General features: G+C 41.0%; 1 protein-coding gene across 1 annotated transcript in view; it reads right to left on the bottom strand.

Annotated features, from left to right (window-relative positions):
* Positions 1 to 15787, bottom strand: part of LOC125447479 (complement C3-like) — a 108092-nt gene that overhangs the window by 77606 nt on the left and 14699 nt on the right. Inside the window, exons 6-13 of the mRNA XM_048521868.1 lie at positions 14561 to 14643; positions 12301 to 12388; positions 12117 to 12219; positions 11527 to 11647; positions 9697 to 9812; positions 9440 to 9586; positions 4222 to 4434; positions 460 to 663 (exon numbers count right to left, since the gene is read on the bottom strand). Coding sequence (XP_048377825.1) covers positions 460 to 663; positions 4222 to 4434; positions 9440 to 9586; positions 9697 to 9812; positions 11527 to 11647; positions 12117 to 12219; positions 12301 to 12388; positions 14561 to 14643 — 1075 coding nt within the window. The remainder of the gene's footprint in view (positions 1 to 459; positions 664 to 4221; positions 4435 to 9439; positions 9587 to 9696; positions 9813 to 11526; positions 11648 to 12116; positions 12220 to 12300; positions 12389 to 14560; positions 14644 to 15787) is intronic.

Raw genomic sequence — 15787 nt, 5'->3', positions numbered from 1 at the left:
AAGATTTGTTTAGGTATCATTTTGAGGATCTTTGAAGATTTTAATTTGATGGTGTTACAAATACGGAGGTAGGAAGGCTGATTTGATTTGGTTGTCTATCTCCATGTCATAACATAATACAGAGTAACCTTTAATCTGGGACCCTATCAAATGCTTTCTGGAAATCCAAATACAATACTTCTATAGGGGTCTCCTTTGACCAGTTCACTTACAAACTACTCAGAGAACTCTAAAAAATCTTACATAAAACAACAGTGACTCTGCCTGATATTGTTGTGGTTGTCTAAATGCCCTGCTACTATTTTTGTAGTAACACATGCTGTCATTTTCACAACTTGTTTGGCTTTGTGTTTTCTTTCTCCTTCACTTCTTCATTCAATTTCTCAGCTCTGGGGCTGTGTGTGAAAACTTTGCGGATTTCTAAACCAACAAAATTGAATAGAAAACAAGAGTACTCACTGTTCCCATGCATGTGTCTTTCACATCAACCCATACAGAATCAGCAACAAATTCTATGGCTGGTCCCTTTAACAGGTAATAATAGACCAGCAGTCTGAAGGATGGTATTAAGTCAGAAGTGATTGGAATGAGCATGTTCACCACAATTTGGCCAATCTCCCTTGGCTGTCGTCCAGCTGCCACAATCCTTCCTTTGTTTATCAGCTGGTTAAAAGGAAGTGAAAATAAGTTGAGGAATATAGAAGTAGGTTAAAGTACAATAGATCATTTTGAACCAACCTAAAACAGAGAATTATGAAGAAATCTCAGCAGACCTGTGGAGAGAGAGTAACAGAGATAACATTTCAAGTCTGAACTCAAAACGTTAACTCTGTTTTTCTCTCTCCACAAACGCTGCCAGGTCCTGCTAAGTTTCTCCATAACACTCCATTTTAGCTTGTTGCAGATCTCCAGCATCCATAGTCCTTTGTTTTAATTTAGATCATTTTGAAGATGTGTGGATGCCTTTATAAAAGAAAGGGCCTTTATTGCATTTCAGAAACCTCACTACATGAAGTAACTGAAAAAGTAAACAGTGTATGTGCCAGTAAAATAGCTTAATAAAAACTATAAATATATACCTTTTACAATTAAATTATGACAATTCCAAGTCATATTAATGAATAGTCATGTCTGTTTTAGCAGAGGGCAAGCAAGTCAAATTTTGAACAAAAACAAAGTTCCTGGAGAAGCTCAGCGGGTCTGGCAACAACTGTGAGTGTAAAAACAGAGTTAATGTTTTGGGTTCGGTGACCCTTCCTCAGAACTCAGGCAAACTTTAAACTACCCAAAGGTTTTGTGCACTTTGAAAGGGATGGCAGAAATGATTTGGGGTGTAGAATATACCACACTGCTGTTCTTGGAATACCAGAGCCTGCTGTTGACCCATGGTTAACATTTGTTTTCCCACTCAAGATCTCTTATTGATCCTCCACCCAACCATCAAGGATATCAAACCACCTACTCCAAACCGTTCCTTGTGATGGCACTAGGCTGAGCCAGAAGCAAAAGCAAATTGTAAAATGATAGAAATACTCAGGATGTCGGGCAGCATTTGTGCAGAGATAAATGTTAAGATATCCTGGAGAGAGGAAGTCTGTGAGAGGAGATCTGATTGAGGTTTTCAAAATCATGAGTGTACTAGATAGAACAGATAGCGTGAAGCTGGCCCACAAGCAACAAGAATGGAAGGATATAGGTTTAAACTGATGTGCAAATGATGTGGGGAGAAAGAATTTTTTCCAAACAGTGAGTAGTTAGGAATGCAATGGCCTTCTGCAAATATGGTGGGGGCAGGATCAATTGAGGCACTTCAGAGGTCATGGTATTGGCTAGTAATGGTGTGCAGGGATATGGGGGAAATGCAGGAGGATTACGTTCGGTAATGGAGCCAGTGCCGACACAGTGGGCTGGCTGGCCTCGTTCTGCACAGAGCAGAACACAGAGAAGTGGAACCAGGAGACCAGATATTGTCATTATTGACATCCTTACATCTGTGGACATGCAGAAAATCAAATGATTTGGAGATAGGGTAGCCTCATATGGTGTACTTGATGCTCTATTTATCCTGTAGTTATTGCAATTGATTCTTTCCGCTTCGTATATTCAGACGGTTTCCGTGTTACATATGTCTTGAGGAATGGATCTTATGTGTCAACATAGATGGAGGTGGTCTCGAATCTATGGCAATAGGTGTGACTTTCATGTTTGTAGGGTTTAGTTGAGAATCCACCCTCGCTAGAAACCTTTCAATTAAAGAGGCAATCAATGGCTATTTCAAGTTCAAGTGATCTCCATCTAACAGTAAAAGGAAGCTGTAGGAAAGCATCACTAGCAAATGTCCATTGCAAGGAAGCGCATCTTGTGATCGCGCTCAGCCAGGCGTTCACGTCTGTTTGCCTCTGTCAGTGAATACTCTCACTCTTTGCAGATCTCAAGGGGAACAACTTAAACAATCAAAGCACAAAATGCTTTCTGAATCCCATCATACAGAGTGCATAAATTCCCATTGTCAGAAGTGGCTTGGTTTTCTTAAGATAAAGAGCTTAGATTTCACTGAAACCTCACCCAGACGGCTGAAAAACTCGTAAAAAGAAACTTGGAGCATGGATAATTTTAAAGGTAAGTGCACAAACAGTTACAGAGTCAAGGGTAATGAATGTAGCTAGGTAACAGATCAGCTACGATTTCTCTAAATGGAGGCATAGATCCTGAACGTCTTCCTGTTGCTATGTTCCCACATTCCGATGCACCGTGCACAATCAGCTCAGTTGCTTACCCTACTGGAGACCTATGCATGTATCCTAGGGCCCCAACTTGTATGGGAAATACTTCTACCACCTGACACCCTCAAGAGTCGCAGCCTAGAACCCTTGGAAGAAACAGTGAAAAGCCAGCAGCCTGATGCCACTGTAATTTTTGTACAGGTGTGAGGAAAACCACAGGTCCGAGTTAGAGGTATAGGGACTGCAGATGCTGGAGAACCTGAGATAACACAGCAGGCCAAGCAGCATCAGAGGAGCAGGAAAGCCGATGTTTTGGGCCTAAGCCCTTCTTCAGAAAAAGAGTTAGCACTGCTGCCTTACAATGCCAAGGACCCAGGTTCAATCCCAGCCATTGCTGACTGTCTGTGTAGAGTTTGTAATGTCTCCCTGTGTCGCTGTGGGTTTCTTCCGGATGCTCCAGCTACCTCCCACAATCCAAAAGTGCGTAGGTTAGGTGGATTTGCCATGCTAAATTGGCTGTTGCGTCGAAGGATGTGCAGATTCAGTGGATTAGCCGTTGAAAATGCAAAAGACAGGGGCTGGAGCTGGATGGGATGCTATTTGGAGGGTTGGTGCAAACTCAATGGGCCAAGTGGCCTCTATCTGCTCCCTAGGATTTATAATTCTGTGATTCAGAGCTGACCTGCATCAGAAAAACAGATTGGGACAAGTTTCTGCATAAAACGTGTGTTTAATTTTAGTCATTCACACAACATGGGACTTACTGGCTCGACAATCACTCAGCGCCAATCTCTAATTGTTAAGACTCACATGTAGGCTGGCAGTGCTCTTCTCTGAAGGAATCAGCTCGCTTTCACAACAACAGTAATGATTAGACTCTTAATTCCAGGTTTACCTGGGTCTCTGAACTAATAGTCGAGCAATATTACCACTAGGCCATCACTTTTTACTTCATTTTCCTTTAAAAAATTCAGGAAACTTAATACTTTATAGACGAGGTGATGCCCTCGTGGTATTGTTGCTGAGCTGTTAATCCAGAGACCCAAGAAATGTTCTGGAGATCCAGGCCTGAATCCAGCCATGCCCTGGCATTCTGGACAGTGGAATTTGAGTCTAATAAAAATCTGGAATTAAGAGTCTAATGATGGCCATGAATCTATTGCTGATTGTCGGAAGAACTCAGCTGGTTCACTAATGCCCTTTTGGAAAGAAAACTACCATCCTTATTTGGTCTGGCCTCCATGTGACTCCAGACCCATAGCACTCCTAACTGCTTTCTGGGTGAATATGGGTGGGCAATAAATGCTGTCCCGGCCAGTGATGCCCACATCTCATGAATAAATTAACAAAAAAAAAAGTCCATGAGTTATAAGACCACAGAAGCCCAATGGACATTTCCTCCCTACATAATGGATCACCTTTTAAACTGAACACCTTTGAGCCGTCTCTATTAAAATTTCAGAACAATAAGACATGACTGACGGAACAGAAAACATACCATGTAGCTGAAATACTTTATCTGGTTCTGGACAGCTGCATTGTCATTACGGAGACTGAGATGAACGACTAAATTACTTCCAGGATTCAGTTCTGCCGGCTGAATACCAATGTGCAAATAGTTTACCGAACCACCTTGTGTCTTATACGGTTGTGCCACCATACTTGCAGAGGCCTGGCGATTTTTCGGGGTATTGGCAACATTTGTTTCAACCTGCAAATGGGAAAATGAACAAACCAGAGGCAACGCTGCAGTCAGTTAGTCACATTGAAATAGCAAACATTTCCTAAAGTGAGATGAATTTCCCATATTAGGTACAAAAGCAACAGGGGGGAGTTGCTACACGAATTGATCTACGTGGGTCTCCAATTCTGGCCTCCCAACCATCACGACTTTAATCAAGCCACTACCTCTGGGCATGTCTTAGCTGCCGAGGTCCAAAGGTCTGGAATCCCTCCCTCTGGAATTCAATCCCTCCCCAAACCAAGATAGGTTCTGTGCCCAGGAAATTAATCGGGAGCCCAAGTGCGTTCCAATACATTACTTTGCAAAGATTAATTTTATAAAATTCAGATCTGATATTCTGAAGTCTTCAAATGAATCCATATCACAATTGTTAATTAAATCACTCATTGTCATGAAGTATTGAATATTCGCTTTGTGACCAGGGAAGGTCAAGGGGGAAATTTAATAGGTGCATTCAAAATTATGAAGGGTTGTGATACAAATCAGGAAGGGCTATGATAGACTAAGTAATGAAAGACTGTTTCCATAAGTGGAACCAAAGAATGTAAATTTAAGATTGTTGTAAAGAAATGAAATGAGATTGTTCTCTATATTGTGAATGATTACAATATGGAATTAACTCCCTGAAAGTAGAATTAAATGGTAGAAATAGATTCAATATGTGATGATGCATTGTCTTTCAAAAGTGTATTTTGTCTTGGATCTTTCATGAAGAAAGATTGAGACAGAGATGGCAGTCTACTCAGAGTCAAAAAAAAGTAAACAGGTTGTGGTTTTTTTAAGTTAGAACAATAGGCGCAGCCTGAATGTGTAGATCAACCTCTTATAGAACCAGTTTTTGGTTTTAGTTTTCAGTAGAAGTTGCTGCTGAGGTATTGAAGCTGGGTGTGGATGATGTTTCTCCTCTCTCTGTTACAACTAAAAGATGGGAGTTCTCCTCCTGCTGCTAGAATTGCATGAGAGACAATCTATTTTACTACGTTTGCCTTTGCAAAGGGTGTGTTTATGGGAATCATCACGGTTTGTTATGTAGATCTCAGATAAAGAAAAAAAATTGATAAAACAATCTTTTCTCTATTTCTCATGTAGTAAAGATACATTGTTAAGGTGTAGAAAGAAAGGGTGAAGTAATTGGAGAGGTTTGTACTTTAAATCAAATGGCATTCCAGGCTTGTAATACTTAGAAGTCTTGGTGAATGATGCAGTATATGGGGAGGTGACTATTTTTATTCCCAATTTTTTTGCTTCAATTATGCCACTGCCCAAATCAGAAATCAAGAATTACTATATTGAAATAGCTACTGATTAGTAGACTCATAGACAACAGAAACAGACCTTTCAGTTCAACCAGTCCATGCCAAATTAAACTAGACCCACCTGTCTACACGCCCCCGCCCACATCCCTCCCAGCCTTTCCTACTTATGTACTTATCCAAACATCTTTTAAATGTTGTAACTGTACCCCCATCCATTACTTCCTCAAGATGTTCATTCCACAAGTGACCCACGGTCTTTGTAAAAAAAAATTGCCCCTCATATTTTTTTAAAATCTCCCTCCTCTCATCTTAAACATGTGTCCTCTAGTCTTGAAATCCCCCATCCTAGGGAAAAAGACAACTACTATTAACCCTATCTATACCCTTCCTTATTTTATAAACTTCTACCAGGTCACCTCTCGACCTCCTACACTCAAGTGAAAATAGTCCCAGACCATCCATCCTTTCTTTATAACTCAAACCTTTCATTGCGGCAAGACCCTGGTAAAGGAGACAATAAGACCTGCAGATGCAAGAAGCCATAGCCTATAGGTGTGAGGCTGGAAAAGCACAGCAGGTCAGACAGCATTCAAGGAGCAGGACAGCAAACATTTTGAGCTGAAACCCTTCATCAGTCATGACTCCAACATCCTAGTAAATGTCTTCTGAACCATCTCCAGCTTAATATAACTCGGCAACCAAAGGAAGAAGCCTCATCAATGCCCTGTACAATCTAAACATGACTTCCCAACTCCTATACTCAAAGGACTAAGCAATGAATGCAAGCATGCCAAGCATTTTTTTTTTAACCACCCTGTCTGTATGTGACACAAACGTCAAATGATTATGTACCTTAACTTCTAGGTCTCTCTGTTCCACAACACCAAATGTCCTACCATTAATTGTATAAGCCCTACCCTTGTTTGTTGTACCAAAATGCAGTAGCTCACATGAATCCAGATTGAACTCCATCCACCATTTTCCAGCCCATTTGGTCACAATCCCTTTGTAATCTTAGCAAACTTTCTTCAATGTCTACAATGCCACTAATTTTGATGTCATCCACAAACTGACTAACCATGTCTTCTCTAGCGAGTTTTGAGAAGATTTGTAGCTCAGGTTGAGGTTCTGGATGTGAGTTTGCTCGCTGAGCTGGAAGGTTAGTTTTCAGACGTTTCGTCACCATTCTAGGTAACATCATCAGTGAGCCTCCGACGAAGTGCTGGTGTTAATAAATAGGAAGCGGGACATAACACCAGCGCATCGTCGGAGGCTCACTGATGATGTTACCTAGAATGGTGACGAAACGTCTGAAAACTAACCTTCCAGCTCAGCGAGCAAACTCACATCCATGTCTTCTCTATTGTCATCCAAGCCATTGTTTTAAATGACAAGCAAAAGTGGACCCAGAACCAATCCCTGTGAAAAGCTGCTGGTGACTGGACTCCAGTCTGAAAAACAACCCTCCACTACCACTCTCTGTCTCCTGCCATCAAGCCAATTATGAATCCAATTGGCAAGCTCACCCTGAGTTGTTATTGGCCTGATTTCGTCTGCACGGCCTGAATGGCTAGTAGGGGGATAGGGGGGAGCAGTTGGGGTGCGGTGGGGCACATCCCTGATGGTTTGGGTCAGGCAACAGGAGACTGATCAGCTTCCCCAAGATGCCAAAGTAAACACTATGTCCAGGATCACAGTCAGGGACTGATGAGAAGTGGCTCAAGACAAGAGAGGGCCAAAGGTTCCTATGTGGCTGACTCTCAACCACCCTCTAAAATTACTGAGCAAACCATTCAGTTCTATAGAAATTAGGGAATGAGCAATAACTGATAGCCTTTCCAGTGATAACCCTGAATGAAATTTAAAAAACCTTTCTTTTCATTTCTTTTTTGCACTGTGGATTAACACCCTGCATCCCTCAGAGTTAATTGAATTTGAAAGGGTGAGATCGACGAATGCATTGTCAATTGGTTTAATTTGTTCAATTTGGATATGTGTAACAGATTTGTCTTATGTCTGGAGAAAATGGAAGAACTAAATTGACATCCTGACAGTCAGGGAGAAGGGAATCAGTGGCTGTCTGAGCGGTCAAGAGAGGTTATGGCTCAGTGTTAAAGATGTACAATCTTTCATTTAACCCTGGGACAGCTGTTTCCGGCTTACAACTTGGAAAAGACAGCATGACCACAAAATGTACTGCCAAGTCTGGAAGGCACAAGAATTTCTTGTCCCAATTCTCAAATGTCAACCCAATTGACTTGCAGGCAAGTGACTCTATTTTAGGGGGTGATGGAATAGGGGAAAAAAAAGCAAGGACTTCAGCACAAAAACAGCCAGATGTCAGGAGCAGCAGGTGACTCCTTACTGTAGCTGGAAAATGTGAAAAGTAACTTGCTAACTTCTCCTACTTTTAATAAGAGGAGGAAGATTTAAATATAGATTTACCTCATAAGAGAATGCATGTGACCACTGCACAAATCAGAGAAACATAGAAAATAGGAACAAGAAAAGGCCATTCAGCCCTTTCAGCCTGCTCTCCCACTCAATACATTCATTGTACGTAACCTGATGAAGGAGCAGTGCTCCCAAAGCTTGTGATTTCGAATAAACCTGTTGGACCATCACCTGGTGTTACCTGACTTCTGACTTTGTCCGCTCCAGTCCAACACCAGCACCTCAACTTCATGTAACTCAGTATCCTCTTCCCACTTTCTCCCCATACCTTTTTATCCCTTTAGTCCTAAGAAATATATTGACGTCCTTCTTGAAAACATTTAATGATTTGGCCTCATCCGCTTTCTGTGGCAGAGAATTCCACTGAGACTGGGTGAAGACATTTCTCCTAATCTCAGTCCCAAATGGCCTACCCTGTGTCCTTACATGGGTCAGGGTAACATGGAAAACAAATCTGTAGAAATCTTCAAGAATTGTATCTCACAGCAGTGCATTGAGAATCTGGCCAAGAACAAGATTTTTCTTTTTAAAGATCTACGAGCATGTAACGAATAACAGATCTCGCAGTTAAGGTAGAATTTCAAAATCAGTTGGAGCTGCTTGATGATAAAGCAGACCGAAGAACAGTGTTCAAAAGAAAATTGGTCAAAAACTTGAAATTGGCAAAAATTAAAATCGCAGTGAGATAGGAATAAAGCACATGGAATGGATTTGATTCAACAGTTCTTATGCAGAACCAGCACTGGTAGGATTGGCTGAATGACCCTTTATAGGTCTTATGGAATCCCATGTGACCTAACTTTACAAAGGATTCAAGGTGAGCTGGCTATAATTGGCTTAATGATGAGGGACAGAGCGTAGTTAAATAATCTATTATTCTGTTAAGTTTTCCAAGAGACTTAAGTTATTCCAATTATTTCTTTTGTTGTACTTTAACTATAGTGGATGAATAAAGTGTGCTTTTCTTCAATACTGTAGTTTGACCAACCGAATTGCATCTGGAATTCAGCTTCTGTCACTTACCTTTAAAATGGGAAAAAGTCAGGATCTAGGCTATCCTCTTAATATATTCTGACGGGGTTTGGTATGATCTTTTACAAATGGTAACATTCAGAAAGGACACTAGACGTATGTGTGAAAAGATGTAACTTGCAGGGTTAGAAGAAAGAGCATAATGATTGCACCAAACTAAGTGACTCCTTGGGACAGTGAGGGCTCCCCAGTGCCTCATTGTTGTACAGCATTATCTTCAGTGTACTCACTTTTACTGGTAGAAGCTGTGACTTCCCAACTGTATTTAGTGTCAACCTGGCAAGGCCATCATGTTGGGTTTTTGAATGGGTGTGCCCGTCATTGACTATCACAGGGACTCCATTGGCTGGTGAACCATCAGGGTTTGTAACGTAGACCTTAGATAAAAAAGAAAGAGATAAAGCAATCTTCATCCTATTTCTCATGTAGTAAAGATACATTGTTAAGGAGTAGTGAGAAAGGCTGAAGTAAATGGAGAGGTTTGTACCATTAAATCAAATGGCATTCCAGGCTTGTAATACTTGGAAGTCTTGGTGAATGATATGGTATACGGGGTGGTGACTATTTTAATTCCTAATCTTTCTGCTTCGACCATGTCACTACCTAAATCGGAAAGCAGAGAGAAATCAGAATAAACATACAATGTTTTACCAAATATCAGAAGTGAAACATTTCTGTTGTGGGTTTCCTAAGATGGAACACAGTTAATGCCACTGATGTGCAGCTTTCACAAAAAATAAACAGGGAATAAGATTCCCAATGTGATCTGAAATTACTCAACAAACCAAACCGAGATGAAAGATTCATTGGGCTTACACTAATTGGATTTGCAGTGAAGTCATTACTTTTTCAAATGATAAATCGTTTAACTTTTACTGGGGGACAGTTGGACAGTAATGATGGAAAAGAGAACTACCATTAACTCTATCTATACCTCTCATTATTTAATAACCTACTATCAGGTCACCTCTCAACATCCAACACTCCAGTGAAAGAGGTCCGAGCCTATACAGTCTTTCTTTGTAACTCAAACCTTCCATACCCAGCAACTGCCTGGTAAATCTCTTCTGAACCCTCTCCAGCTTGATAATACCCTTCCTGTTACAGGGAGACCAGAACTGGACACAATATTCCAGAAGAAGCCTCATCAATGTCCTGTACAATCTCAACCTAATGTCCCAACTCCTGTACTCAAATAAAAACTGAGCAATGAAGGCGAGCATGCCAAATGCCTTTTGAGCCAACTTGTCTATATGTGACACAAATATCAAACAATTATGTACCTGAACTCCTATGTCCCTCTGTTCTACACTACCAAAGGCCCTATCATTAACTGTATAAGCCCTACCCTTGTTTGTTGGGCCAAAGTGCAATACCTCGCATATACTCAGATGGAACTCCATCTGCCATTTTTCAGCCCATTGATCCATTTGATCACAGTGATCCCTTTGTAACCTTAGAAAATCTTCTTCACTGTCAAAAATGCCACCAATTTTGGCATCATCTGCAAACTTACTAACCATGCCTTCTATAAAAAATTGGAGCACAACATGACTGTGGGCGTTTTTTTTGGGCACAAGTTGCATTTTCCCAAATCCTTGCCTCTAAATTACTAGACATCACTGAGAACAATGAGTTGAAAAGACATCCATTATAAACGGGCATGGAAATGAGGAGAAATTGAGTAACTCTGAAGTCACTAGAATTTAAAAGATTGGCAGCTCATCTCTCACTGAGATATTCTTAAGGGCCTCAAAGGTGAAGATAACAAGAATGTGTCCCCTTCCCTACCCTTAGACATGGAGGTCCAGGTTCAAGTCTCACCTGCTTCAGAGGTGTGTAATAACATCTCTGAACAGGTTGAATGGAACAATAGGCTAACATAAAAAAGAACACTTTCCCTTCTACGCAGAGGCCAGAAAAGAGGTAACAGTCTCAGAATAAGATGTTGAACATTTAGGACTGGGATGAGGAGAAATATCCTCACTTAAATTGTTGCAAATGTTTGGCTTTCTCTACCACAGAGAGCAATGGCTTTTTCAAACAATGAGTCTTATTCAAGAAAGAAATCAACAAAGTTTTGGATCTAAAGTCATTGGGTATTGAAGTAAAAGGTCAAGCAAGCTGTGGTTGATTAGTTTATTCCAGCTCCTGTTTGTTCTGCTCTCACAAAATGAACATGTTTCTGGCCCATTTATATGGATTCACTATCTGTAAATGTAAATACTAAAGACAGAAGTCAATGTTTGTCTTCACGCTTTCATCACATGTACAAAATTGTCCTTTAACCATAGTAAGCTACATGAAATGTACATACCTGTGTGCGTTATGACACTAGCTGTAATATAGATTGAGCATCCCACAAGTTCATAAATGTCTGGAAAGCTGGTTCTGAACATTGCACTCGTCATTATAGCATCTCCTTGCCCATCTGTAATCTGAAATTAAATACTTCAGATCAACAAAGAGTCCTACAATATGTGCAGAACCCTATAGAATAAATTATTTAATAATTTTCCAATGTTCTGCGGTGGGCCCTTTGTGTTTGAAAAGAAGTCCAGTCGACACTGGGCACTGTATGTTCACAGCCTGAAAGCATTGCACAGTGCGAGTGACTTTCTAGCTCTGATTTTAAATCCTATTTCAGGGCTGAGAACATTAAATAACTCTGTCATACAAAACGGAAAGCTAGCAATGAAATAATGTAAGTATCCTTCACCATTGAAATGTTTCTTCATGAAGAGAACAGTTACTTTCCTACTTAGTTAATTCTTCAAACCCTTGAGGTTTTCCATTTGACAATGTGATGTCAATCCAGATGAACAAGATGCCAATCCAGATGAATGTGCCAAGAGTTGGTTAAATCCCAAATTTGCAACAATCAGGAATCTTTTGCTTTTTACTTACCTCTACTGATTGAAGCGATGATGGAATTCCTATCCTTTCGCCATCCTTCATTATTCCAAACATAACAAATGCACGACCCTCAACAGGCTTTCCATAAGTGAATCTAAAAATGAGAAAAAAGAACCATTAAATTCGCATTGAAGTAAACACTCTGGCAAGCTCTGAAAAAAAAACTTACACCAACCTTGCAGTGACTGAAACAGCCAAATTATCATCATCAACGTAGAAAAAATGCTTTTCTGTTTCAAGGGTAACTTCAAAACTCGGTAACACTATCAAAACAAGCAAAGTTAAAACAGCATTTAAAAATATTACAGTTACTGACTGATTCTCACACTGTTATATTTTCAAACATAGACACATACCAAGGTACCACAGTCTAATGAATCATAACACAATGATTTTGATGGTGCTCATTGAAAAACAAATCCTAGAATGAAAAATAAAAATTGTTCCATGAACTTTTTCAACTAGTTCTAATGGGTGAAACTGCAGGTTGGCCGCGTGAAACTGAATAATCGAGGAATTGAGGAATCTGAATCCATCACCTTACAGTGCAACATTAGAATTTTTTGTACAAAGGCCATCTGGAATGGGCAAGGTGGCTGTGGGGCCAGCTGACAGCCGTGCCTTGCTGCTCCTCACAAGGAGAGCCCCACTGGCATTTGTACATATTGAATCACAAGTCCTGTGAAGAGTTTAACCTCCGTTATCTACAGCAATGGAAGAGATGTCTTAATCAGTGGAAACCTTCAGGGATTAAAGAAATCCAAATTCGATGTTACATACCAAACGGGAGTAGAATAGGAGTGAAGTGTATCTTTCATTACTTTTTTTGAGAAGAACACTTTTTGTGAGACAACTGTGCCATCTTGAGCTGAATCTGTCACTCTGTCGATCACCAAAACCTTGCTACTGACCTAGCATGTTGGGATGATGTTAAAGGAGGCAGGCTGGGGGGGCATGCTCTTTGAGGTCCCTAATTGTGACCATTGAGGAAAATTTACAAAGTGGTATTCAGACATGAATAATAATTCACCCAGAGTTTAGGGTCATTGCTGGATTCTACATCACAGACAAGTGACGAGTAGGGGTTTGGTAGGGTGGGGCTAATGAATGGGACGGACAGTGGGGGAATGGGTGGTGTGTACTGTGCTGGTGTGCTCATTTTGCATCTCGGTGTTAAGATCACTGCAAGTTTCTGAAAATGCCAGTGGGGCTCTCCTTGTGAGGAGCAACAAGGCACGGCTGTCAGCTGGCCCCACAGCCACCTTGCCCATTCCAGATGGCCTTTGTACAAAAAATTCTAATGTTGCACTGTCTCTCACAGGATTGTTAGTATGATTCCTGCATCCAAGCATCCTGCCTGCTGCAGAAGTGGTATGATTAAGGGCCTCAGTAAGCAATGTACCGCCTGTAGACCTGCCTGCTGCAAACTTAATCAGGTCTATGTGGCAGGGATCCCATTCAACTGACCACTACCTAACTAAGTCATCACATTACGGAGGGCCTTAGATTCCATCCCAGCTACGTGCATCATCAGTTAGTATAGAGTCCCTACAGTGCAGGTGGAGGCCATTCAAGTCTGTTGTGACCTCCACTACCCCCTTCCAAAGTGCATTCACTCCCCCTACTCTACCCCTGTAACTCTGCGTTTACCATGGCTCGCCCACCTGGCCTGCATATCCCTGGATGCCACAGGACAATGCAGCACGGCCCATCCACCTGCACATCTTTGGACTGTGGGAGGAAATTGGAGAACCCAGAGGAAACCCACAGAGAACATGCCAATCCACACAGTCAGACACCCCATCACAACTATTCATTGGGAGGGAGGGACCTACCCACAGCTTAAGAATAGACCCTAAAGCTCATAGTGATCTTAACATCTGATTTCAAAATCAATGCAACATGCTGAAATACTTTGTCGTAGGTTTTATACAATTTCTTTTTATTTGTTAATGGGATGTGAGTGTCACTGACCAGGCAAATAATTATTGCCCATGTCTAATTGCCCAGATGGAAGTTGAGAGTCACCCACATTGCTGTGGCTCTGGAGTCATATGTCGGCCAGACCAGGTAAGGATGGCAGATTTCCTTCCTTAAAGGACATCATGACAATTGACAGCGGTTGCGTAGTCATCATTAAACTGGCTTTGAATTCCAGAAATTTTTTTTGTCGACTCCAGATTTCCCCAGCTGCCTCGGTGGGAGCTCAAGTCCCTAAGGATAATAGCCTGGGGTCTCTGAATTACGAGTCAAATGATAGTACCACTCTGCCACCACCTTCCCAAATATAGCAGGACAAAAAGCCGGGTTTCCAAACTGTAACATTAATGCTGGTTTATTGAAACCTACGCCTTGAAATGTTTTCTTTTCAACATCTGTTTCAATGAAACCAACCAGGACAGAGAAAAATATAGACATTGGTTCAATTTACCCACCATATTCCTTAACTTCAAATTCAGTGGTGAAATTTACATGGCTGGCTTCTTTGTAGCTCGCAGCAATCTTCCACACTCCAATACTGGAAAATATACCAGTTAAGTAATTTCAGATGTTTGCTTTGTGTATTATATATAATAGCTAATCTATGAGTAATTACTGTTTTAAATCCATGTGTAATCAAAATATATTCCCCGAATACCAAAGCAAAATGAGCTGTTATTTGGTTTTGTTTAAAGAACGCATCGAACAATAAAGTTCAAACTCAAAAAAGCGCTTTGAATTAATTAAAGAAATAAGCCTGAGAAATGAAGTTAAGGGAACGTATTTGCCAGGAGATCTCACACATCCCTTTTGGATCTTAATTTCTGTGAGCAGGTCCAAATGATTTTCAGAGATTGAATTGAGCCAGTAACGCACCAGCAAACCAAGAGGTTGGGATAAATGGGCTGAGATTTCAACTCTGTGAGTGCACTCAATGTACTGCGGAAATAATGTAGAATTTGTTTTAAAATCTGGACTCAGTGAGCAGGCCAGTGGCCCTCCTTCCCATGGAAGGTGCCGGAAGGGGGCATAGAGCATCTGGTAAGTGCAAAACTCCAAAGGGAATTGAGTTCAGAGTGAGCTTTGGGGAGATCTGATGTTCAGAAAGCCAGAGGGCCAGCTGGGCAGGCGTGGAGTGAAATGTGAGGTGTTTTGAGCTTACCACGTAATGCAAGAATTGCAAGGAAAAGGCCTCAGATGCCACTGAGTCAAAAAGAAAACCGTGTTGCCGGGTAATGCCTGTTTAAGCTACTCATTTTAATGTATAACTCTTACCCTCTTAATTCACTTGCTGTTACACTAACCCCAATTGAAGATGCTTAATTTCCAAACTCCCAATATCGAGCGGAGGCACAGAAAAGACTTAAGTATATATCAATCAATTGACTTCTCCCTTATGGGATCATGCTCTTATTTACATTAGAATACAATTAGTAATACCACAAGGTGTGCAGTCTGAAGCATTAACTCAGGTTTCTCACGGATGTTGCCAGACCGCTGATTTGCAGCATCCACAGTTTTTTTGGTTTTTACAGGCATCCACTTGCACTTCTCACTACTCCCTCTGAGACTGGCATCTACTCACAGTGTGCTCACTGCTCCCTCGCAACTGGTATTTATATCTACATACAGGCACACAAAATATAGAAATTTCTAACAGAAAATTTGCAGCATAATTGATA

This window comes from Stegostoma tigrinum, chromosome 35 (assembly GCF_030684315.1).
Source record: "Stegostoma tigrinum isolate sSteTig4 chromosome 35, sSteTig4.hap1, whole genome shotgun sequence".
Classification (NCBI taxonomy): domain Eukaryota; kingdom Metazoa; phylum Chordata; class Chondrichthyes; order Orectolobiformes; family Stegostomatidae; genus Stegostoma; species Stegostoma tigrinum.
The sequence above is the reverse complement of the archived record's forward strand: the minus strand, read 5'-3'. Positions and strand labels throughout refer to the sequence as shown.